This window comes from Magnolia sinica, chromosome 3 (genome assembly GCF_029962835.1).
Source record: "Magnolia sinica isolate HGM2019 chromosome 3, MsV1, whole genome shotgun sequence".
Taxonomy (NCBI): Eukaryota; Viridiplantae; Streptophyta; class Magnoliopsida; order Magnoliales; family Magnoliaceae; genus Magnolia; species Magnolia sinica.
In genome coordinates this window covers 10930079-10954572 of record NC_080575.1, presented here as the reverse complement: position 1 = coordinate 10954572, position 24494 = coordinate 10930079, and the positions used below count along the sequence as shown (strand labels likewise).

General features: G+C 41.5%; 1 protein-coding gene across 2 annotated transcripts in view; it reads right to left on the bottom strand.

Moving 5' to 3' along the window:
* Positions 1-16315, bottom strand: part of LOC131239498 (uncharacterized) — a 34399-nt gene extending 18084 nt beyond the window's left edge. Inside the window, exons 1-4 of one of the 2 annotated variants that reach the window (XM_058237226.1) lie at positions 15787-16315; positions 7621-7749; positions 6846-6938; positions 6557-6636 (exon numbers count right to left, since the gene is read on the bottom strand). In XM_058237226.1, the coding sequence (XP_058093209.1) occupies positions 6557-6636; positions 6846-6938; positions 7621-7749; positions 15787-16134 (650 nt within the window). In that variant the 5' untranslated portion in view covers positions 16135-16315. The remainder of the gene's footprint in view (positions 1-6556; positions 6637-6845; positions 6939-7620; positions 7750-15786) is intronic. The other variant, XM_058237225.1, reaches the window with a different exon arrangement.
* Between the last annotated feature and the right edge of the window lie 8179 nt (positions 16316-24494).

Sequence of the window (24494 nt, the reverse complement as noted above, 5' to 3'; positions counted from 1 at the left end):
TAGAGATCTTGGGCAATCTGGCTGAAGGAGGGAGATAAGTATTTCTACGGAATAGCCAGCACCCGAACTTGAGCCAATTGCATCTCTACCCTTTTGATTAATGGTAGTAAGGTGGTTGATAAGAACTCTATATGTTCTGTTGTTATTCAGTTTTATGCCAACCTATTTTCGGATGAAGTCCAGGAAAGACCCTCCCTCGATAATCTGGAATCCGATTGTCTCTCCAGGGAGGATGCTTAAGCTTGAGGCTCCCATTGGTATTGAGGAGCTCAAATCTGCAGTTTGGGATTTGGGTAGGGATAAAGCCCCAAGATTCGATGGTTTCCCATTGGCTTTTTTCCAAGGCTTTTGGGATTTGATTCATGTAGATTTTCTTGCTTTTGCTGCTGATTTCTTTCATACAGTTTATCTCCCAAAAGAGCTAGGGTGCACTTTCTTGGGCTTTACCCCTAAATTGGAAGGTCCAAATTGTTTTTAAAAAAGTTAGGCTTATCAGTTTCTTGGGTGGCTCATATAAGATTATTGCAAAGGTTTTGAACCACGGACTAATGGTTGTCTCGCCTAAGATCATTTCTCCTTTCCAGAGTGTTTTTGTCTATGGTAGACAAATCATTGACAGTGCCCCGATTGCTAATGAATGTGTGGATTCTTGCCATAAGTCGGGTAATCAGGGAATCTTATGTAAGTTAGATCTTGAAAAAGCTTACGATCATGTCAATTGGTCTCTCTTGGAGATTAATGGAGACTCTAGATTTGCAATTGAATATCCTCAGCCACCTTCTCGCTATTAATTAATGGCTCCCCTTCTGAGTTTTTTGAAGCCTCTAGGGGTCTTAGCCAAGGGGATCCTTTGTCTCCTCGTTTTGTGATGGTTGTTGAAGGGTTAAGAAAGATGTTATCTAGAGGACAATCGATGGGGCTTTTTAGGGGTTTTGTGCTTCAGAATTTCCCCCAACCTATTATCCACTTATAGTTTGTAGATGATACCATCTTATTATGTGAGGCTAAGGAATCCATGGTTTATAACTTATGGATTTCGAATTCCTAATTTGAGGTGGTGTCAGGTGTTAACATAAATCTATTTAAAAGCAAGATTCTTGGTATTAATGTAACATCCCGAATTTTTGCGGCCTGAGTACATACTCATGCCGGAGAATTCCAAGTGTTAATAATGTAAAACTTGGATGCTTCAAAATCGCACCTTTTTTTTTAAAGATAAATCACATCCAGTTACATTCACGAAGGTAAACCATTCACGAGAATAAAATCAACTGTATTTATTATTCCATTAGATTAAAAGAATTCAACAAATTATCAAATGCCCTCTCGATGGGAGCTTATTACATTATCAAAGTTTGCAGCAGAAATAAATAAAACTAAACATAAAGCTATCTCTTTATTTATTCAAAATAATCTTCCGTAGGGGGATTGTCATCTGTCTCTTCAATCTACATATCATCTGCATCATCTGTACAATTGGAGAGGGCAAATGCCCTACTTATAGTGATGGTTATCCTTTAAGATTAACAATAATTCAAGAGATTTATAAGAATAAAGTGAGGGTTCGGATTAGTTGTGGGAAGCTTCGGGGTGCTTCAGAAAGTTATTTGCGTGGTTGGTTTAGTGCCTCCGTGCGACGATGGTTCCTTGCCGACTTCGGAGATCCCACTCCTTATGGAGTTCTCCTATTGTCGTGGGGACTGACTTGACCTTCCGAGAAATTGGGTTGCAGTCAGATCCTCTCTTGATGAGGAATGAAAGGTCCAGATCTCGTTAGAGATGTCGAATCAGGAAGTTTTGGCGGGAGGAGTTCCGCGGTCGTGATTCACTTGGATTTTGTCACAGCGAGCGGAGAGATACCGCTCTTAGTTCGGCAACGGAAGCAGGTGGGGTCCACTATGATGACCTTTCGGGAGATCCCCTCTGTTCATATGTTTTGTAGGGTAATGTTAGGCCATGGGCCAAAAGATGGAGCAAATCTAAGTTTTTAGTGGGCCACAACACATTTTATAAATAGATGATACCAACACTCAAACGTCCTTGCTGAAACCACGTAACCAGGGTAGCATGATTGGCCGTGGCATCATGTGGGGCCACCAGAACATTTCTTTCGAGAATCCACTCCGTCTATCCGATTTGTTACACCATTTTAAGACGAGGTAGAAAATGAAGTAATTTCGTTAATCAGGTGGGCCACACGATCCGACCGAGTAGTGAGAACACTCATCGTTGAAACCTAAATTGCCAATCTCGTCCAACAGTGCCATGCATGTAGTGTTAGCTTATGTACAATTCTACCCCTTTTTTTCCAAACTTCCGCCGTCCGTAATTCACGACCTCACCGTCCAAATGTGATGAGATTTAACGGGTGATCTTTATTTTTCACGCTCTTTCCATCGCCCCAATTTGAGCCTTGATCATCTCCAAATGAACCCGATGTCTTTTTAACAAACAATACCGCTCCAAGGTCTAAAACAATGTTTTTATACATCTAATAAGGAAGTTAGCCGGTAGTCATGGTATATACCCTACGATCTTTGGGCAGTTTATTCCGATATTTGGGCAACCCGTTTGGCAGATCCAAATATGATGGACGGTCAAATGACATACTAAAAATATAAAAACTTGATGGTTGGTACTCTAACCGTGTATATAGGTATATGTATGATCGGTTTTTTAAACGGATGAACACAAGTGGGTTTTGGGAGTGATCAAAAGGTAAGACATGTATACCGTTAGATTCAAGTGACTTGTTCACATATGTAAGTTTTTCAGATTGTAGTTCTAACGGTGGTTTAAGCATACTCATATGGGGTGAACAAGATGAACGGATTCGAATCTCAATCTGACATGTGTACGGATGGATGTGGAGATCAGATAGTTTACTATGATCGGGTGGTTCAAAATCAAAGTGGACGGTCAGATGTCTCTATCTAACAGTGAATATTTGATTGAGTGGTTTGTTATGATGGAGAGATGAGGATACTTAGTTATATGATGATCCTATCTTAAAATCAACGGTCGGATTCATGTTGAAGAATAGATGTAAGGTTAGGATAGCTAGATTGGTATCGTACACCTGTACATACTAAATTAAATTTCATGGTAACACTCGAGAACTTTCAATACTCAGATATTGAAAAGTTCAGAGTGTTACAATTAATACCCCATGGATTTATTGGCTCAGTTGGCTATATTTTTTGTTATTGAGTGGGGTATTTCCTAAGTTCTTATCTCAGTCTCCCCCTCTGTCTAGGTAAGCTAAAAACTTTTTTTATGGGATAAGGTGGTGGAGAGAATGGAGAATAAGATCAATCCTTGAAAAAGTAAATTCCTCTCCTTGGGGGCAGGATAACACTAATTAAATCTTCCCTTCGAATCTCCCTCACTACTATGTCCCTGTTCCAATGTCTAAAGTCAGTTATTGCTTGAATTGATAAGTTGAGAAGAGGCTTCCTTTGGCAAGGTGGAATATCTAAGGGTAAATCCTCTCTCTTGAATTGGAAAGAGGTGTGCCAGCCCTACAACGGGGGAGGGGGATTAAGCAAGGTGTCCCGTATCGGTACTGGAACATGTTTATGGTGGTGTAACGGTCCACTCTTTGGTGAGAAGTTGTATCGGACTGTCAGATGAATTTATGAACCAGATAACCTGAATGTGACTACAAAATTCATATATTTAATTTTCTAACTATCTACTATCAATGATAGATATATTAATATTCAAGCGTAAATAGAAAAAAATATAAAATGGCATTATTGTGATTAACACATCATATGTTGTTTAAGTTTTTCGATTTTCAAAAAAGGGCCGAAAAAATACGTAAATAGAAAAAATAAAAAAATATATAAAATGGCACCTCAAATGGCATTATTAAAACAGCAAAAGAATCGTTAAAAATGATTTTTCGAATAAATGAGTAAATAGAAAAAAATATAAAAAAATATAAAATGGCACTCTGTAAAATGCATATTAACATGTTATTGATTAACACATCATATGGCATCATTAAAACAGCAAAAGAATCATTAAAAATGATTTTTCGAATTTTCAAAAAAGGGCCAAAATAAATGCGAAATAGAAAAAAATATAAAAATATATAAAATGGAACCCCAAATCTGTAAAATGCACATTAACATGACTATGATTAACACATCATATGACATCATTAAAACAGCCATTTAAAAATGGTTTTTCGAATTTTCAAAAAAGGGCCAAAATAAAGATGAAAAAATATTAAAAAAATTGGAATTACTACAAATAATAAAGCTAGCAAAACAACCATTAAAAACTGATTTTTCGAATTTTAAAAAAGGGGCCAAAATTCATGCGTAAATAGAAAAAAATATTAAAAAATTATTAAATGGCACCCCAAATCTGTAAAATGCACATTAACATGTTCTATTGATTAACACATCATATGACATGATTAAAACAGCAAAATATATTAAAAAAGTATAAATACCTATTTTTGACGAATTTCTGAAAAATGGCCCACCGAGCTTTGATTCAAAAAAATCTATAATATAAGGTGTTTTTGGGTAGTGGTTTTGCTTTGGGTGAGGGCCCTAGGATTAGATTTTGGGACGACTTTTGGTGTGGTTGTTCTACCCTTAGAGCGTCTTTCCTGAATTTGGCTAGCCTTTGCCCTATTAGTGACATATCGTATGCTTCTTGTTTCTCCAGGAATGATTCAAGAGGTGTTTAGATTCCCCCTTGTAAAAGGGATCTGTCCAATAGTGTATTCAATGATCTTTTGTGCATGTTATCTTGTTTGAAGGGTCTTTTGACTACGTTGGGTGTGGAGGATTCAATGGCTTAGCATTATGGGAGTTCTGGCAGTTTCACAACCAAATCCTTCTACCAATTTCCTTCCCAACCTTCGCAAAGGGGAAATCTACACTACACATTCATTTGGAAGTATGGTGCTCCTTCAAAGATTAGAGCTTTTGCCTAGCTTGCAGGGAGAAATAAAATACTCACAACAAACAATCTTCGAAAGTGGTCGATGATCCTTCCTAATGTGTGCTTGTTGCGTTTGATGTTGAGGAGTTTGTTGACCATCTGTTCATCCATTTGCTCTTTCGCAAAGCTGGTGTAGTTTGGTATCATTCGATCGGCGAGCATATGCTGGGAGATGCCTAGCTCCATTGAAACTCTTTCTAGAATGTGGCACAACTATGGTGGTGGCTCTCTTGGTCACCCCAAGTGGAGACTGGCCTTGCTTGTTGTGGTGTGGTTTTTATGGTTGGAAAGAAACAATCGTTGTTACTACAACGAGCATTGTCTGTCGGGTAGTATCCTAAATCAGGTCTTAATGTATATTTCAGAGCGGTTGGCCTAAGCCCTACTTTTGGGTTTCTTGGTGGGGGGTTTGTTCTGTATCTTTCTTTTTTCTTTTTTCTGTTTGCTTTTGTTTTCTTGTTGCATTGCTGTTTGTTTTTGTGTTTGTTATGTTTTTTTGTCTTTTTTGGCTGTTTAGGCCTTAATAAAATTGCCTCTTCCTTCAAAAATAAAAAACAAAATAAGGCTAAAAAAAGCTGGTTAGGAAATAAGTCAAAAAGTAGAGAGAAATCTGTTTAGGGGCCACCTATTAGTACAAAATGTGAATGCCAGGACAATCTATTAGAAAGTTCAATTAACCATGTCAATGTAACTCCAGTGTTGTGCCAGAACTCCCCCAAACTTTCAAACCTGTTGTCAGTGCGTACCACATTTGTGGTCTCATTTAAAAACTTATTGGTTAGTCAAGTAGCTCTTGCCTCTTATTCATCATTCTGTCCATAGTTGCAAACCAGGTGACTCGATCAGGGACTCGCCCGAATCAACCTGGCCTGACCACCAAGTGGGTCAGTGGGTCGGGAAAACCAGGAAAGCACCAAACTTGGGCCAGTCAAAGAGTGACTCGATTGACCAGGCCTAGTCCAAATGGGTCGGGCGAGTCACAAAACAGCATGTAATTCATAATTTAGAGGTCATTTAATTCGAAAAAAAATTGGAATACTATTCATAGTTTAACAAAAAAAAAAAAAAAACAATTCATTTTCATAAGTAGTCACATCCATGTGGTTTTGTCTAGCGTTCATTGAAGGGGGAAAAAAGGACAAGGAAAGAAGAATGAGAAGGAGAAGAAGGAGAATAATAAAAGATTAAGAGGTAAATATTCTTTTTTTTTAAACCAGACCCAGTGATCAACCAAGTCCCAAGCCAAGTCGTGGTCAGCGAACTATGATTTTGTCTATACAACATGTTTGAACTACATCACATTCTTCCAATTAGCAACCTCTTGCAATGGGTAGCCACAATTAATGGCTAGATATACAAACAACCATTTACTACAAAATGCCAGTCGCTTCAAACTTTCTAGACACTCAATAATTTTATTGTAAGCACCAAGAATGCAGTTACAGGATATAACATTTAAACCCTCAAATATCATGGTATAGACCAATTTTCCAAGCTGCTTCCTAATAGCATCTTATAGTTAGAGTAATCGATATATTGTAGGGCATAAGTTATTCATAATAAAGAAAGAAGACACGGTCAAGGAACTTACTTAAATACAAGAACAGAAGTTTTGTACACTTTGATTGCCAATTCTTGACCATCAGCTTTGGTTGCATGATAAACATTTGCCTGCAAAAAGAGAATGAATTGCATGCTGAAGCCTGAAAACAGTTTACATGTAAGTAATCCTAAGGATCTTCCACGAAAACGCATATCACAAGTACAAAAGCAGTAAATCTTTTTTATTTTCTTTTATGAAGGATTTTTTTTTTCTTTATTGAAGGAGAAAAAAAGCAGTAAATCTCTTAGAAGATTGAACTGCTTAGCATAATACATACTTCTTTCCCAGTGGAGATGCAGCCGTTAATATCATGGAACACACCACGATTCAGCATTTTGAACAAAACCATACGAGTTCTTGGATCAATGGCCTGTAAAACAGTGAAACTAATTACAAATGTCTACAGAACCAAAATCTTCAAGCTTCATTATGTCAACTAAAAGAAACAACAAGGAACCAACCTTAAGGGTACCGATGGTTAACAACAGTGACCAGTTTACATAAAGAACCCAGAAATGCAGAGTGCCGTGAGACAGACAGTTGTGAGATGCAATAATACAACAAATATAGATGAACGTAAAGTGAATTGGCAAACTAAAATCCAATGGAAGAATAATAACAAGGATGATACCTGCATGCTAAAATTCCAGCAGCCATCCATGAAAAAAAATTGTTCCAGACAGATAGTACATCGCATATGTTACATGAACAGAAAAAAGATGCTCAAATTCAACTGCAGAATATGCATGGAGAATCTTCATAAAATACAAAATCAGTAACAATAAACCTATAGCTGCCAGCATAAAATATTTGTTATTTTGCAAGATAATCAAGTAACCAAATTCACAAATCTACTTCTAGAAAGGATTGACTTCATCAAAGTGGCCTGAGCAAAAAATCACAACCTTAACAGATGTTAACTTAATTGCATTTTATTATGCACTTCAAGAATAATACAATGTAAATAACAGAAACAAGATAAAACGAGGGTGGGCAGGAGTAAAATGTAAAAACTTCGTTCACGAAAACATTAATGAATATTGCATACCAACCTGCTCAACAGTGGCACGGTCTGCTTTCTCAGTAGTTTTAGTTCTCCCTATGGCCATCTCTCGAACACTTGAGCGAATTGCAGTTGTTACTGAATTTGACATGCCAACATTCATCCTCCCCTCCCATTCCTACATCATTGATGTCTCAGTAAAACCAGAATTAAGTTTTCAGAATATTGAGCAATTCAACATAGGAAATGAAAAATGTATTGAGCACCACAAAAGTCTATTCACGATCAACTACCAGTACTCAATTCAACCTTTAAAAATTGAAGCTGCTACCGTACAAGTCTACGAGTTCAAAAGTGGAAGGAGTGAAAGAAAGCAAAGACTCCAGCACATCATATATGTGTGTTGTGTTAAATTCAAGATTATTGGACAATATGTAGTAGCATATGAAGAGGATGGATACTAGTACATATAAAAAGGGCCTGCCGGATGATGCTTAAAACACCACTCAACACTTTGAATGGCATTCTGATGAGAAATGTGGGATTTTAGCATGCTTGGATGACAGTGACACACTTTCCAAAACACCATTCGGAGGAACAGGAGCTCAAAAGCAGTCACGCAGAATGAGCAAAAGAGCTGCTTTCCACTCCAAGAAACAACTTTTTTGGATGACATTAAGGGTGGCAACTTGAGAATGATCAGCATATGTCACCCATCGGGCCCAAATTCTAAGATTGAATGATGACCAGAACTACTCATGTTTTAGATGAAGTTCTATGTGTGTCACCTTTAGAATATTAAGTTGAACGGATGATTTCCAATCATTATTATATATAGATGAATATAAAATAATGAAAAAGAGCATTTTTTATGGAACACATTCAATTCCAAAAATCAAAGGTAGGGATCATTTTTAAAGTGTGACTGGTAGACAGCTCAATTATGGGGGAACTGAGAGGCTGAACACTTGTAATCATTGAATCAATTTCTGCATGTGGACCCCGAGTAATAGATGTTGATGATGCTACTCAGCATTGGGAAAACAGAATCTTTTGTTTTATCACACCAGCGATGGGGCTACACTCCCATGATAGTTCATCACCATGTTTAAAATCACGTTGATTCATCCCCCTCACAGGTGATACTCATCTACAGCTATCCAGTCCGTCAAAACTGTGGGGCAATTGTCATGGACCGTATGTATAGAATCACACCAATCACAACCCAAGTCCTAACTATCCAATTGGATGGTTAAAAGTGTAGTAAGCGATTCAAATTCAATGGGCAAAATAAGACGATTACTATCATTTTCCCAAAGAAAATTTTGGGTTACACTCCATCAAAAAAATGGGAGAGTGATTTGGACAGTCTGCATTATCATACAACTATACCATGTGCATAGCGGAAGAGTCACCACCATTTTTTAGCCTGTGCTGTGTGGGGTCTACACTCATGTAATACTTCACCACCATTTTTTAAAATGTTGTTGTCTAAACCTCCGCCCATGTAGCACTCATGTAGGACTAACAGACCATTCGAATTGTGGGGCACATTTTGGATAGAGGCACAGAGCATGTCTCAAAAATCGCATTGATCAAGATTTGACTCAAATCGATGACGCCGACGACGACGACGATGACGCCGACGACGACCACCATATTGATGACGAGTATCTCGCCACCATTATCCTAGCAGTGTCTTCTTCTCCGTTTAGCCTACGTTTTTTCCTGATTCCAATATGGGTGTCGCTAAAGGTAGAAGGAAATCAGATGAATCATTCAATGGCAACGATGAAAATGACTGGAATGTTGTCCAATCCAAGCACCATATCAAAAAGTTGGTGGGGGTCGGTCGAAGGAAATACTCTTCCTACCCTACCTTATACGTGAAAGGTTATCCCTACGGGTGGTTCCCCCTCAATCTAGAGAGGATTTTCGGGCGCGCAGGGGCTGTTATGGATGTTATCATGCCTCGCGATAAAGAAACAGGTGCGTATCGTGGCTTTGCTTTGATTCGCATGGGTAGCGAAGCAGATCTGGCAAGGGCGGTGCGTATGTTGCATGGCGTGAGCTATGATGGTAAAAAAATGCTCGTCCAGAGGGCACGGTTCGGCCCTGATACTCTGTCTGCCAACACCTCTCAGAAACAATCCTCCGCTCCACGGCCTCTCCGCTGGATCGTCAGCCAGCTGATACGGCTATCCGACCTCCTTCCCGCTCTGAAGGAGTTTCGTTCCGAGATGCCCTGATCAACGACCCCAAGGGCAACGCTCCCCAATCTCAACAGTTGGAAGACCCACCTAAGGACCAGTGTAGTCCGAAATGCTCTGATAGTGCGGATGATCTTTTCGATCACACGATCGTGGTCCCCAGGAAATTTTCGAGAGGAGCCAAGCGGAGCTAGCTAAGTCGGTGGTTATCATCACTGAAGATGATGCGACTATTTCGACCATGAAGAACTGGATTCGAGAATGCACTGGTTTTCATCTCCGGTCATCCGATTTCAAACCTCTGAGTCTTGACGCTCTATGGGTAAGAGTATGTCCTGGCCTTAACCCTGATACCCTAACAATGGCAGATCGCCTGTGTGACGATGGTCCGATTAAAAAATTATGTCCTGGGATGAATTTTCTATTTTTGGGAAAGAAAATATATGGGTTCTCATTTGGGATATCCCTATGGAATGCTGGTACGACAAGTTTCTCATCAAAGCAGCCTCTCGCTTAGGCTTCCTCCTAGAAATTGATCCCAAGACTCAGTTTGGAACAGAACTGGGGGTCATTAGGGCAAGGATTAGGCAAAAGAAGGGCGATCCTCTCCCGGCCCATTTGAAGGTGAAGATTGACAACCGGATAATCACGCTTCCAGTGCAGAAAGATTCCCCTATCTCATCACAACCCAGATGGGGTGACGTGTGGAGGGCCAGGGAAACGAAGACGCAGCCGCTGTATCATCTGCAATCGGAAAGGAGGGAAGAAGGAGCACCAGCAGCTTTCTCCAGCGGACTACCGAAACACCAGCCTGTCAGACCCGCTGATATATCACCTCATGTAGTCGATGAAAACCGGCGCTCGCAGAGGACGCGTGGATCCATCCCCTCTTCTCCCGATCTTCATCTATTAGAGAAAATCAGCGACGCAGGCGCGAAGCGATTACACTCTGTCGATATCTCGACACGCGTCCATGATTCTGATTTCTCCCCTCAGCTAGCGAACCCTCTCTCCCCTCAGGCTAATGCAACAACGACACGTGGCTTGTCCATCCTTCGTCGATCGCGTAACATTAGTTGCGATGAGTCCTCCATTTCGGGATCGCGACACATGTCGCCTGTTCGCTCACCCTACGGTTGCAAGGAAGCCTCAACTGAAGATCGTACGTCTGACCCTAGATTGACGTCTCTCGTAGAAGTCTGGCCTCTCGACCCGGGTCCATGTTCTACCCGGTTCCGTCTCTTCCCTGGTAAATGGGGCTCTTTGAAGGTCTCCGAGCCTATCCCTATCAACCCCAATCCTTTCCCTACCTTACACCCGCTTTCCAGACCTGATGCCCCCTGGGTTATTCTCTCCACTACTCAATCTCCTGCTCCACCACCACACCTTCCTCCCCTCTCCAATCTATCTGATGATATTCTCAGTGAAGAGATGTCGGATATCCACATTTCAGAGTCCAAACCTGCTTCTTCGATCCCATCAACTCCTATCAACTCTGCTTCCAGAGATTGGGCGTACCTTGGCCCCCTGACGCTTTTTCACGAGGAGACTTCTACAGATATTATTGACGCAGAACCGCTTCAGATGTGCTCTGAGTTTCCCATCCAACAACAGGGAGAAGATTCCATGGCTTCTATGGAAGGAAAAAGTAAGGGGGAAATCTACAAGAAAATCCAAGATAAAAAGTGGATTCGAGACGCTGTGGGAAACGTGGGTCGTTCGCTTAGTCTCTCCTTCGACAACAGGATCGAAGATTACACGGCCCTGTTTCAATTCATTGAGAACAGAGGTAGGCCTTTGCCTCCTTCTAAGGCCCCCGGTCAAGCAAGTGTCTCGTTCTCCTAGTAATAGGGAACTCCTCAGACTTCAATCGTTGCCAGTCATACCCTCCACGTCTTCGGCCAAATGTGGGAGGAAGGTTACTCAGGGAAGTTTGGTGTCCCAATGATTGTTCTTTCTTGGAATATTAGGGGGATTGGCTCCAAGCAGAAGTGAAGCCTCATTAAATGGTCCATTTCTAGAAAAGATTTTGTCTTCAAGAAACTAAAGTTCCAGTTTTCTCTCCCGCCCTTCTAAAGACAATTTGGGGCGCTCAAGATGCAAATTTCGTCACTTTAGACGCGTCCGGATCTTCAGGGGGTATCCTTATAGCGTGGAAGTCCTCGAAGTGGGATCTACACTATTCGTTGACTGGTGTCTTCTCTAAAGCAATCATTCTCCAAGATAAGTATTCTTCCTTCCGTTGCATTCTTGTTTCGATTTATGGTCCTATTGATGACTCCCTTAGATCCTTATTCTGGGATGAGCTAACTGCCATCAGACAGTCTTTCTCAGGTCCTTGCTGCTATGCGGGCAATTTTAACGTGACCCGTTTTGCCGAGGAACATTCTCGCACGAGGAGAACTTCTCGTGCCATGCAACAATTCTCTGAATGGATTCAAGCACAAGAGCTGGTGGACCTACCCCTCTCCGGAGCCAAGTATACCTGGACCGATGGCCGCAGATCCCCCATCTAGTCGCGATTAGATAGATTCCTTTTATCTGCGGACTGGATCGATGAATTCCCGACTTCGACTCAAATAGCTCTCCCCAGATCGACTTCCAACCACTGCCCTATCATCCTCTCAATCATTGTTGACGATTGGGGTCCCAAACCCTTCAAATTCAACCCCGCTTGGCTGCAAATCGAAGGCTTCAGACATCAAGTTATGGATTGGTGGGTCTCCTTTCAGCCTGACGGCTTCGCTGGACACCGGCTAATGTGTAAGCTTCGCTGGCTTAAGGAAAAATTAAAAATCTGGAAGCATGATCATCACAAGCAGAGAGACCGCGATACTGACGCTTTATTTTCTGAGTTACAATTGCTCGACAATGATTTTGAGGGTCGTGAAATTCCTCTCGAGGCCTTATCCCGACGTATCCAAATCATCCAGTCCCTCTCTTCCAGATCTTTGGAGAATGATATCTCCTGGAAGGTCAAATCGAGATAAAAGTGGATAGCTGAGGGCGACAAGAATTCTAAATATTTCCATAAATTTGCCAATTTGCGGGCCCGAGCTAAGGTTATCCACAGCATCTGTGTGGAAGGCAGACATATCGATGACAAAGACGAAATTTCGGAAGCTGCGGTTTCCCACTTCAGAGCTCTTCTTTCCTTTGAAGGCTCATCCAGGCCTTGTTTAGATGGAATCCACTTCCATTCTCTTCCTTCGCCCGAAGCTGATCGGCTGGAATCCCCCTTCTCTATTGACGAGATCAAAGCTGCCATTGATGCTATAGATGGAGACAAATCCCCTGGGCCCGACGATTTCCCCATGAGCTTCTTCCATTCCTTCTGCGACATCGTGCAATCAGATGTGGTTGCTTTTCTTAATGAGTTTCATGCTAGGGAAAAACTCTCAAAGGGTATAGGAGCTTCCTTCATCGCTCTCATTCCTAAAGTGTCAGGGGCTAACTCCTCTGAATTCAGGCCAATTAGTTTAATTGGCAGTCTCTACAAAATCCTGGCTAAAATCCTCTCCACTAGGCTCACTTCTGTGATGGACATGCTTATTTCCAAGCACTAAAATGCTTTCATCAAGGGAAGACAGATCGTTGATGCTACTCTCATCGCCAACAAAATCCTTCACACCTGCCATACTTCGGAGATTAAATTTGTCTTTTGCAAGCTCGACATCGAAAAGGCATATGACCATGTCAATTGGAATTTCCTTTATTACATGCTTACCCGTATGGGTTTTGGTCAAAAATGGAGGAAGTGGATGAAGGCTTGCGTTGAATCCCCCTATTTCTCAGTTCTTCTCAATTTTGTCCCTAAGTTTAGTGGAGAAATTTCAAAAATCTCTGGCTACTTGAAAATGTTGGTATTTGTCTTTAGGGGACAGGCTCACGCTCATAAAAGCCGTTTTATCAAATATTCTCATCTATTTCATGTTCCCTTTCCCCTGCCCCCCTGCTATCCAACGTCGGATTGACAACCTGAGAAGAGATTTTCTGTGGACCGGAAAGGAAAATCAGAACAAATTCCATCTTCTCAATTGGCAGGAGGTCTGCACTCATTTTAAAGAGGGAGGCGCAAGTGTCAAAAACCTGAAGGTTATGAACAAGGCCCTTCTGGGCAAGTGGACCTGGAGACTGGGATCAGAACTGGGAGCTTTGTGGAGCCGTGTCATAAAAGGTGAATATGGAACCTCCCCGGGAGGCTGGTGGACTAGGGACTCTTCGGATTACAGAGCTTCTCGTCTGCGGAAAGGTGTCCTTCGATCCAAAAATCCGGTGATGGAAAACATTTCGTTCCAGTTGGGAGATGGATCGGCTATTCGGTTTTAGGAAGACCATTGGATTGGGAATAGGTGTTTGAAAGAGCAATTCCCCTCTATTTATCGTCTGGCTGTATGGAAGGACAAGCCCATCAACAATTTCTTCTCTCGTTCTGAAAATGGCATAATCTGGGACATCAGTTGCCGCAGAAATCTTCACGACTGGGAGGTTTCCCACTTCGCTGACCCCCTGCACTACTTATCCAGGGCCTCCCCTTCCCACACTGATCCGGATCAAATCATCTGGACTAAGGATAAATCCTCCCAATTCACAGTAAAATCCTTATACTCTATTCTCCTCATGCCCCTCCCCCCTACTGCCTCGGTCTCCCCGTTTATTTGGAAATACCCCGCCCCTCCCAAATATATCTGCTTCACTTGGTTGGCCTCTAGGAATCGAATTTTAACTGTCGACAATCTTATGAAGAGGGGAATGCAGATCGCCAACATATGCCTTTGTTGTATGGTGATGAATCGGTCGACCATCTTCTAGTACACTGTCCTTTGGTTTCTCAGATCCAATTGGACTTTTTCTCAAGATTTAGCGTCAGTGGCTGTGTGCCTGCTTCTATGTCCTCTCTTCTTGCATATTGGCATGGGTTCAAGTTGGGCAAAACTAAGTCTAAGCTTTGGAAATTGGCAATCTGGTGGGCAGTTTGGAAGGAGCGTAACAACAGATGTTTCAACAATGTGCAAGCTTCGGCTCAAACAGTCGGTTCCAGAGCAAAGCAACTGCTTATCGAATGGGCCTCTGTCGTGCCCTCTCTTAAAAATTTTAATTTTCTCTTTTTAGGTTCCTAGTTTGCTTCGGTTCTTTTTTTTCTTGCTTCTGCTATCTCAGCAGCCCCTCTTGTTTTTTCTCTTCTGCTCTTTTTTTTATTCAATCTCGTTACTTTTAAAATTAAAAAATAAAAATAAAAAAATAATCTCACTGATCAACCAACTGTATCCAACTGATGGTTATCAAATGGAATAAAGTAATGAGAGGCAAAATAAGAGGGTCAGTATCATCTTCTCAATTTAAGTTTTGGGTTATGCTCTATCCACAATTGGGTCAATGATTCACACTGTTAGAATTGCCATGCAATATGGCATGTGCATTGACACCAGACAATGTTAACAATCAAATGCACAAATACAAACGAACCAAGGTAAGAGAATAGTAATGCCTATATGTAACTTTTGAAACTGAGAATATGCAGGTAATTCGCAAGATTTTCCTAGTTGCTGTCTGCAGGGCCTCCAGTGTACATAGGCCCAGCATCGGTTATCGAGATGAATCATATGTCCGGCCCCACTGTGGGCAGTCAGTAATCAAAGATCCCACTGGTTCAATCCAGGGCACAAACGAATAATTTCAAGGTGGGGACCAACAAATGAACATCTCCAACCACCCAGGACTACGGTCTCAGTAGACCCAGGGTAATATATCCGGCGTGGGGCCATGCATGGTTAGTCTGCCAGATGAACAATTTCGATTTTTTGAGTTGGGCCTCGTGTAAAGTTCAAGATCACGAATGCTACAATCTCTCTTAGACCTGCAGTTCAATTTTCAGAATGTGGGCCACCAAATAAACGGTTTTGACCCCTGAGTGTGGGCAGCATGCAGGCAGACGTCGTGCAGGCTACAATATCAGGCAGCCCCTCAGATTACTAAAGAAACTTTGAGAGAGAGAGGACACCTACCTCTAACGGGGCAGCGCGGATGTGGTTAGAGAATTTCTGAGTGCGATTGGAGATTGGCTGGAGCGGACGGGAGAGAAGGCCGCCATGTGCATTGGGACGCCTCGACGCAAGAGAGAATGTGGCGGAAGTGTCGGCACTTCCGTTGGATCCGCATCTGGAATCCAGCCAGTCGAGAGCGTCCCCAATTTCAGAATCTGAGGAAGACCACACCTCCTCCTCTTCCTCTTCCTCTTCCTCATTTGCGTCTGCTGCTGCTTCTTCTTCTACAGTTGCTGCTTCTTCTGATGCAGTTGTTGCTGCCTCCGATGCAGCTGTTGCTGCTTCTGGTTCAGCTGCAACGGATATCATCGTCTTAGATCGATTGCAGAAAAACCCTAATTTTATGTTTTTCTTTTGTTTTCTTTTTATTGGCAATGTCGTTGCTGCTCTTCAGCTAGGGTTTATGGACCAACAAACTCTTTTCACTTGAAGAGGTTTTGCATGGACGCGGATGGCTGGTGACCGCGCTAAGGGGCGCGAATTGGTACTACCCCACCAGGTCCTAGCTAGAGACGGACGGTCCTGTTAGGGCCTCTGTGGGGCCAACCGTGATGTATGCGTTTTATCTCGCCGTCCATCCATTTTCACATATCGTTTTAGGGCATGAACCCAAAAATAACGCGGATGGAAGGCTCAAGTGGACCACACCCCAGGAAACAGTGGGGACTGAAAGCTTACCGTTGAAAACTCATCGGGAGCACAAAAGTTTTGGATCAAGATTATATTTATGTTTTTCTTGTGCATATGTAAGCTTATATACCAATTAGATGGCAAATAAGCATTACATGGGTCCCATTAAGTGTTAAACCCCACTACTACGTGTGGTGTAATTCACTTAAGCCTTCAATTTACCTTTTTTTTATATCATAACCTAAAATGTCACCGTCACCTTGGTGGAGAGGGATAGTCTTGTAAAGGTATTTGTGAGGCTAATTGCAATGCTTATGTTTTATCTATTTTGATGGCATATTTCAAGACATGAATCCTGAGATAGAGGTAGATTGAAGACTCAAGTGGACCTCACTGGAGAAATCAATGAGGATTGAATTCTTATAATTGAAAACGTCTTAAGGCTATGGTGATGTTTATTTGCTATCTAACTTGTTTATAAGTTCACATAGACTTGTATGAAAGGAAAACATAAATATGTTTTCTTGGTGCTTCTCTAAAGGGGGTAAGGTGAGGAAAACTCGGCATCAAGCCCACAATGGCATCCCAATCAGGTTCGTTACTAATTCAGTTATCAGATCTCCATACTCAATGCACCACATGGTCATTTGCAATTCCACATGTAGTTTATAGTTGGTATCATATCACATTATGCATAGCCTATGGTGGATCTATACGAAATATATTGAATTTGTTTAGGAACCCTCATGGGTCATATCCAAACCGTCCATTCATGGACATTCGATCTCAAATTTGGGCCATTAAACTCAGATAAATCAGAATTTGAATCCCGGTTCCAATCAGCCACAACAACCACTATATATCAAAATTGGTGTCTAGATTCCGACGAATTTGCCAGCTTTGTTTCCTCCATTCCCAATGACAACATTCAATATCGATGACTAGATTCTAGTGTGATATATGTGTGTGTGTGTGTGTGTGTGTGTGTTTTATCTGCACCATCCATCCATTTTTTATATATATTTATAGTACATGAGACCAAAAAATAAAAAAAGTAGATTAAAGGCTCACGTGGACCACACCATAAGAAGTAATGGGAATTGAATGCCTACCATTAAAAACTTCTCGGGGCCACATAAATTTTAGATCAAGCATAAATTTATGTTTTCCCTTAATATAGCTATGTGACCTAATCAATAGGTTGGATGGAAAATAAACATCACAATGGACCCTAAAAAGTTTTCAACAGTAGGAGCTCAAGCCCCGTAACTTCCTATTGTATGGTCCATTTAAGTGGTATTTGGATGCCTTTAAAGTCATCAAGTTGTAATCTGATTACAGGTGTAAAGTATAACGCCCCGACTTTTCAGGACCCGAGCATACGACCCGTTTCCCCAAAAACCCAAGTGTTAACTTTAAAGGATGGTCAGATTCAAGTATTTTTTTTCTTTCATCAAAATAAGCAGATAAGCATAGAATAGACAAATCAAACGCAATGAAAAATTTCATTTACGTTTAGGATGTATAAGAAGTTGCCCATAATGACTTATACAAACCAATGTCTCCATTCTTACAGTACAAAATGAAGTAACATTGCATGTGAAACAAGGTAAATTATAACAATCTTGAGCTGTAAAATCTTGTAGCAGCCCTTAGTAAATACAATCATGTGTCATTGTCAACCATATTCTGCTCCTCACCAATGTGAATGTGAACATTATCTGAGCCACCTGTACTACCTGTAAGGTTGTATATTTGATGGATGAGTGGCCGACTCAGTATGAATTCCCCTCAAGATTACACACTGCCGCATTAAGTAAGCATAGTTATAAAACAAAATATACAAAACAATATATGATGCAGGTCTTATTAGATGCATGGATGAGTGAATGTAGTCACGCCTTGGGGATGCTTGTCCATGCAGAATTTGGGCTCGTCATCCATGCAAATAAGCAATCAACGCCCCGGGGTTAACCGTGCGGAATGCAATCATCGACCTGGAAAAAACATCCAGTCGGACAGAGGCTAGTCATTAGCGAAAGCATACTAAGTGCGGTGTAAAGACTGCTCATCATACGAGGCTAGTCGTCAGCGAAAGCATACTAAGTGTGGCATAACGAATGTCCATCGTACGAGGCTAGTCGTCAGCGAAAGCATACTAAATGCAGCGTAACGACAGCCCAGCGATAGACGCTGGTCTGTGCCATGTATGCATGATTAGTCAAACCATTATTAGTTCGGTTACAATCAGTCGTTTTTAAAATAAGCTTAAGGTCACTACGGGGACTCGTCATCAGCGTAGGCCGACAGCTCGGGTATAGGTCTCATACCACCATCCTCGGCTCATGAGGCTACCATCTTAGGATGTTTAATGGAAGCCCGTCGACTAGTGGCCAATCATATTACAATATATGGGGCTTACCATCGCATGGTTACACGGTACAAAACATCGAATCTATATAGGAAAAATACCAAAACAAAGCCACATAGGGCGATATCAAAACAAGCCACATAAGGCAATTATCAAATTAAGCCACACAGGGCGAGTATCAAAACCATGCGATAAAAGACCATCCTTGAAAACTATTGGACACAACAACCCTTGATGGTAGGCCCACATCAATGGTCAATTTAAACCATCATTCAATAACCACTAAGCCGAAGGTTCATTACAGTCACAACCAATCGGGTTACATCCCAAGTATGGGTGTACATACGTAGGTGGGGGTTTCCCACTGATGTACCAGTTTAAATTCCATAAGCAACCTACAAATAATCTACAAGTATGAATAAATATGCAGGATAAATATTAAGCATGTAATGTGACAATTCAATTCCAACAATTAACACATGTGACTATGAAATGGAGATATCAATCTTAAATTAAAATAAAAATTAAAACTTAGGCTAATGAAAAGATGGAAAGCTCAAGGGGAAGAATCATCACCTTATACTTTGAATCGCCTACCAGTGTTGCTAGAGAATGCGTGTTTCCTTATAATCAAACCCTATCATAAATTGTAAAGTTATACAGTTAGGTCCAAGCTTACACACCATTTAGGGTTAGGGTTTTAACCTAGGGGTTGAGTTATCTTTCTTAGGGTTTTAATGTAGAATTAGGATTTTCGTCCTAGAGTTTAGTTTATATGCTTAGATTCTAAGATTTGAAGATTAATTGAAGTATAATGTAACGCCCTGAAAATCAGGGGTCGTATGTACACTCGACTCCTGAATTCCCGGGTATTACTTATAACTTATTTTATTATTAAAGTACGTTTAATCAGGTTTAAATACGCAGCCTAGAATTACTTGAAACATGAATCACAATTTACAACTAGTTAACTGTAATGGGAAAGGTTAAATGTTTACAAGTACAAAAGAAAATTTATAACTATGGGTCGCACAAGGTGTTGCCCAACAAAAGTATAAACAAAGCATGTCCAAAAGAATGATTCACCAAGTCCCTTACTTAGCAATCCAAGTTCGCCCACAAAACTAGGGCGAGCCGCCCATCAACTGGAAATAGGACAACTTGTCTTCCACATCCAGTCTCGCACCAACATGCTCCTCATACCATACATCACCTGCATCTACTGAAGAGTCTGGTTGGTGTTTTAAAACACCATCCCATAGTGGGAGTGAGTGATCAACTCAGTTGGTGCTATTAGTCTTAAGTTACACAAACATCAATTGTATTATAAATTTAATGAAAGACAACCATTCATAAACACCTAACTAATCTTATTAATGCAGGTGCATGATAAATGATATGATGCATGCCCTCGCAACAACACTCCCTCAAGTGACTCCATCTAACGATCACGCATGACCAACACTCCCTCATCGCGACCTCGACTGCCAAGTCGCCAACCTAACTAATACAATACGTGATTTATGTTAGCCGAGTTCTTAATTAATTACATTCATCCAGCAAATTGGGGAAACTGATACACCTCACGTATCAATGCCCTAACTGGTTGCGAGACCAAGGCCCCCCAATGTGTGAGGCCGAGACCCCGCGATCCTTGATCCTATCGGGTTTCTCCATCCCTAACTTCAAGGACATGGGGGTGCTGAAATGTGGGATCGCTCGCGGTCACTACGGGGAGGCTCGTCACCTCAGCGTAGACCGACAGCTCGGACACAGTGTCCTATTTCACCATGCCCAGCTCTCGAGGCAGTGGATCGATTTCAAATGGTTTTCAATGGGTTCCAATGGTTGAAGGGTGTTTCGGGTTTCATACAGGCGTGGGCAAACATGGTTAACAAGCTTGATTGGTCAGTACGTGGACTAGGCCTTGCGAGTCCAGGCGTGTACAAAATGGATGACATCGGGTACAAACGACCCATGTAGTCCAACTACTGTCGCCCATCTGCACTAGCCTAAAACCACCGGCCTAGCCTCAAGGCAACCTTACCAATGGCGTCACCTTCTCTCATCTCAATTTCCTGACCAACATAGGGTTTGATAGTATTCCATAACGCTTCAACAATTCCAAATTTAACATCCAACACAAATGACGTCATGCATTCATATTTCATAAACATGAAAATTCAAGTTTTCCTATAAGTGCAAATACTAACAATATTACGAGATAAACGTACATGTGTGTCGTGTGGGTTAGCAAGGAGATCAAGATCTATAAATCATTCATAGCATGAACATGCAATAAGGACTAATACTAGCATGACATACATTGGGGACTTAAGCAAGCACATACATACAACAAGGATTAGAGTAATATACAAACTATAAGGGATCACCAACAAGAATCAAGCAATAACAAACATGCATTCGTCAAACCCACGGCCAAACATGTTGAGGAATAACAAACATGCCATAATCAATCCATATTAGTTGAGAGGATCTACAACGTAAGGTCTAGCTTAGGTTTTCTCTAGATTCTTCAAATTCATCATCCAAGCAATCATAATTATTATATTCATACTAAAATTAGTACTAGGCTACCTAAGAATAATAGTCCGCACTTACGGATTGTTGAAGACTTGAAAAATGATCTAGGAGTATCAAGTTTGGTGTTGATCGGCTGGAATCCTAAGGAAATGCAATTGCATGTTAGGATTTCATGCAAATCCTCACTCAACAAAAGGGGTTTCTAAGAGATGAGGGTTCTACCTACTCAATCGGTGGAGAGAAGCTTTTTTCGGTTGTAGATGAGGAATCTCCTTGAGGGAGAGGGAGAGGGAGAGGTTTACAAGATGAAGCTCCTTTGGGCCCCACTTCGATCTACATCCCACCTTTCTCTCCCTTATTCCTTCTCTCCTTCTCTCTTTCTCCTCTTTTCTCCTCTTTCTCTTCTCTAGGGCAAATTCTTATGGGGAGAGGGGTGCCCAAAAGAAACCCCTTTTATAATGCCAGATTTGGTACAAATGACCCTAAGTGTTGGGTTTTTACTATACTAACCCTATGAGAGGATTTTTCTAGCCTCTAGGGCTCACTATGGGGTGTACATATTGATATACACCGTACGATACTTAACCCTAATGATGATCTATGTATAGATAGGATTGGCCCGCTATTTGGATGTGGCAATCAACAGATATGATTAGAAGTCTGTTTAACGGTCACCGATGGTCGATCAGGGCTGCGGCTATACGGATATGAGCAGGAAAATATCTTTACTCTACGTGTGAAGTTTGGTCGCAAACCAACGGTCCGAAATCCTTAACTTTGCATAAGAGTGGACGACCCAATTTACTTAAGTTTCAGCTTCTTCCTTTAGGGTATTTGCACTTCTCATGCACTCATCCTTTGGCTCAAGTTGAGCGGTTCTGGACAGTACCCAGGTCCGACTCCCGCGATGGACGTCAAACCCAGTAAGACGGACATTATTCTATAATTTTGGTGTTGGTGGCCCACCAACGAGCGGTCTAGAGCTTATTCAGAAAATCGGGGCATTTTTGGAATGAATTAAATATTGAGATTTATCGGGAGCAATGATTAGGGTTTGGATTAACTATGTTCATAGTGTGGCTTATTTATAACTAGTGAAAGTGGAGGTTTGGTCATGATTACTCTAAACCGTCGATTTTAGGCTAAAAGAGTGACGGGGTTGATTTAGTCTATTAGTCAAAATTTGGGCTTTATCTGACTCAGCTTCGATTAGATCTTTAATTTAGTTATGATTGTCTTGATCAATTAGCGATGGGTCGGTTAGATTTGGGCCCTATGTGAGTAAATCATAGGGCTAAATTTGATGTTCAAAAGATCGGGCGAATTCGTTGGCTTCCTACGGTTGATTAAACGGACTTGTGCGGTTCTTTACTGTTCTCACCCGTGTATAAACTATCATTAAGTGCCAATGGTCAGTAAGTGATAATATAAGTTAATTACATAAAAAAAATTAAGAATTTTTTGGAAATCCAAAACAGTGAAAATCCAGGATGTTACATATAATCACAACATCACCATTATCCTTAATGATGTGATTAAGATTAGCTATGCGACGTTAATAATCTTCGCGATGTAGTAAGTAGTATGATCTACTATCAATGATTGTACATAGGATCGATAAATAAGGTACTAGTATTTAGTAACAGTGATCTTTATTTGTAATAACAACTATTAGCATGGCTAACCTACTAACGGTTAGGATCATAGCTTATGTTTTAGATTACTTAGGTCTAGGCTAGGTTTAGGGTTTAAATGCCAGTTGATGTAAAATTACTTACCATGTTTATTTAATAACTATAACATAAGTGTTAACATTAATGGTATAATTAATATTAGTTCATTATGGTAATAATAATCAGTATGATGGTAGAAATTACCATACTCCTATTATTGATGATGATATGGCGAGCAGAATCAAATGTTTAATAATTGTAGTTTTATTTATAATAACTAATATCACTATGAGAAATTTACCAGTGGCTAATCATGTTTAATAGTATCGATAATTATAGTAATGCCAAAGGTAATTAAAAATGATATTCTTAGAGAGTTTTTAGCCACAAGAGGAGGCTCACCTGATTCTTGTCAAATGAGTGGCCTAAATTGGGGCCGCCCAAAATTATCCCTAACTAAGGACCGAACTTGGCCTTGCTTTGGCCCAATTGTTGGGTCCAATTCAAGCAAAAAATTGAGGCTGGGCTGGCCTTCCTTAGCCCAGCAACCAGCCGCGCCAGTCCATGAGTTGGGCTGGACTGTCCCGACCCAACAATACCCTACAACTTGGAGTGGGCCCAGCATTATGTTTGCAAGGAGGCCGGGCCCAACCATAAGGTGCAAAAGGGCTGACCCAACACTAGGGCCGGCCCACCTAGAGCTTTCAAGGCCTACAGTGCGGCCCACCTGCATCATGCAGGGCGCGGCCCACTGAGATTCACTGTGGCGTGGTGCCCCACTGTGGTTCCAAATGCCCTGGATTTGGGCTGATTTCCGCCGTATTCAAACCGGATCTCGGCCCAGCACTGAGATTGATCTCAGCACTCCTTTCAGTTACTGTTTTCGGCCCACATCATGGCCTAAAACGGCCTGATTTTTGGCCTGTTACATGGGCCAGCTGGAGGTTCGATTTATCTCCCCTCATGGCCCACATCTCGTTCCCAGCACTGCCAGATCCCAGTGCTGATTAACAGCACATCAGCGGCCCAAAAGACAGGCCGATTTGTTTGGCTCAGCAGCGAATCGACGCTGACAGGTATGCACAGCTGGATCATACCTATCGCTAAACGCCACGAAATCTGAGTTGGATATTTAGGAGTATCGATCAGGCATTGTTGGAATGTCCCACCTGACGAATGATACAGATTAGAGGTTTAGAACTGTGGACCTGAATTCGTGGCTGGAACTGGAATGATCGTCGGGGAAGATGACTCGACTCTAACCGCGGATCCAAATGCCGAGCATCTCCCTTCGAAACGGCGCGGCTGGAGGGTGGTCACTTTGAAGCTTATGGATGCCTCAAATCGAAGCTCCATGAAGGTTTTCTCAGTGGGTCGGAAGGAACAGGAGACAAGCTCGATATTTGGAAAAACAGGGCGTTTGGTGCGGCTATGGTTTCTCTCTCTCTTTC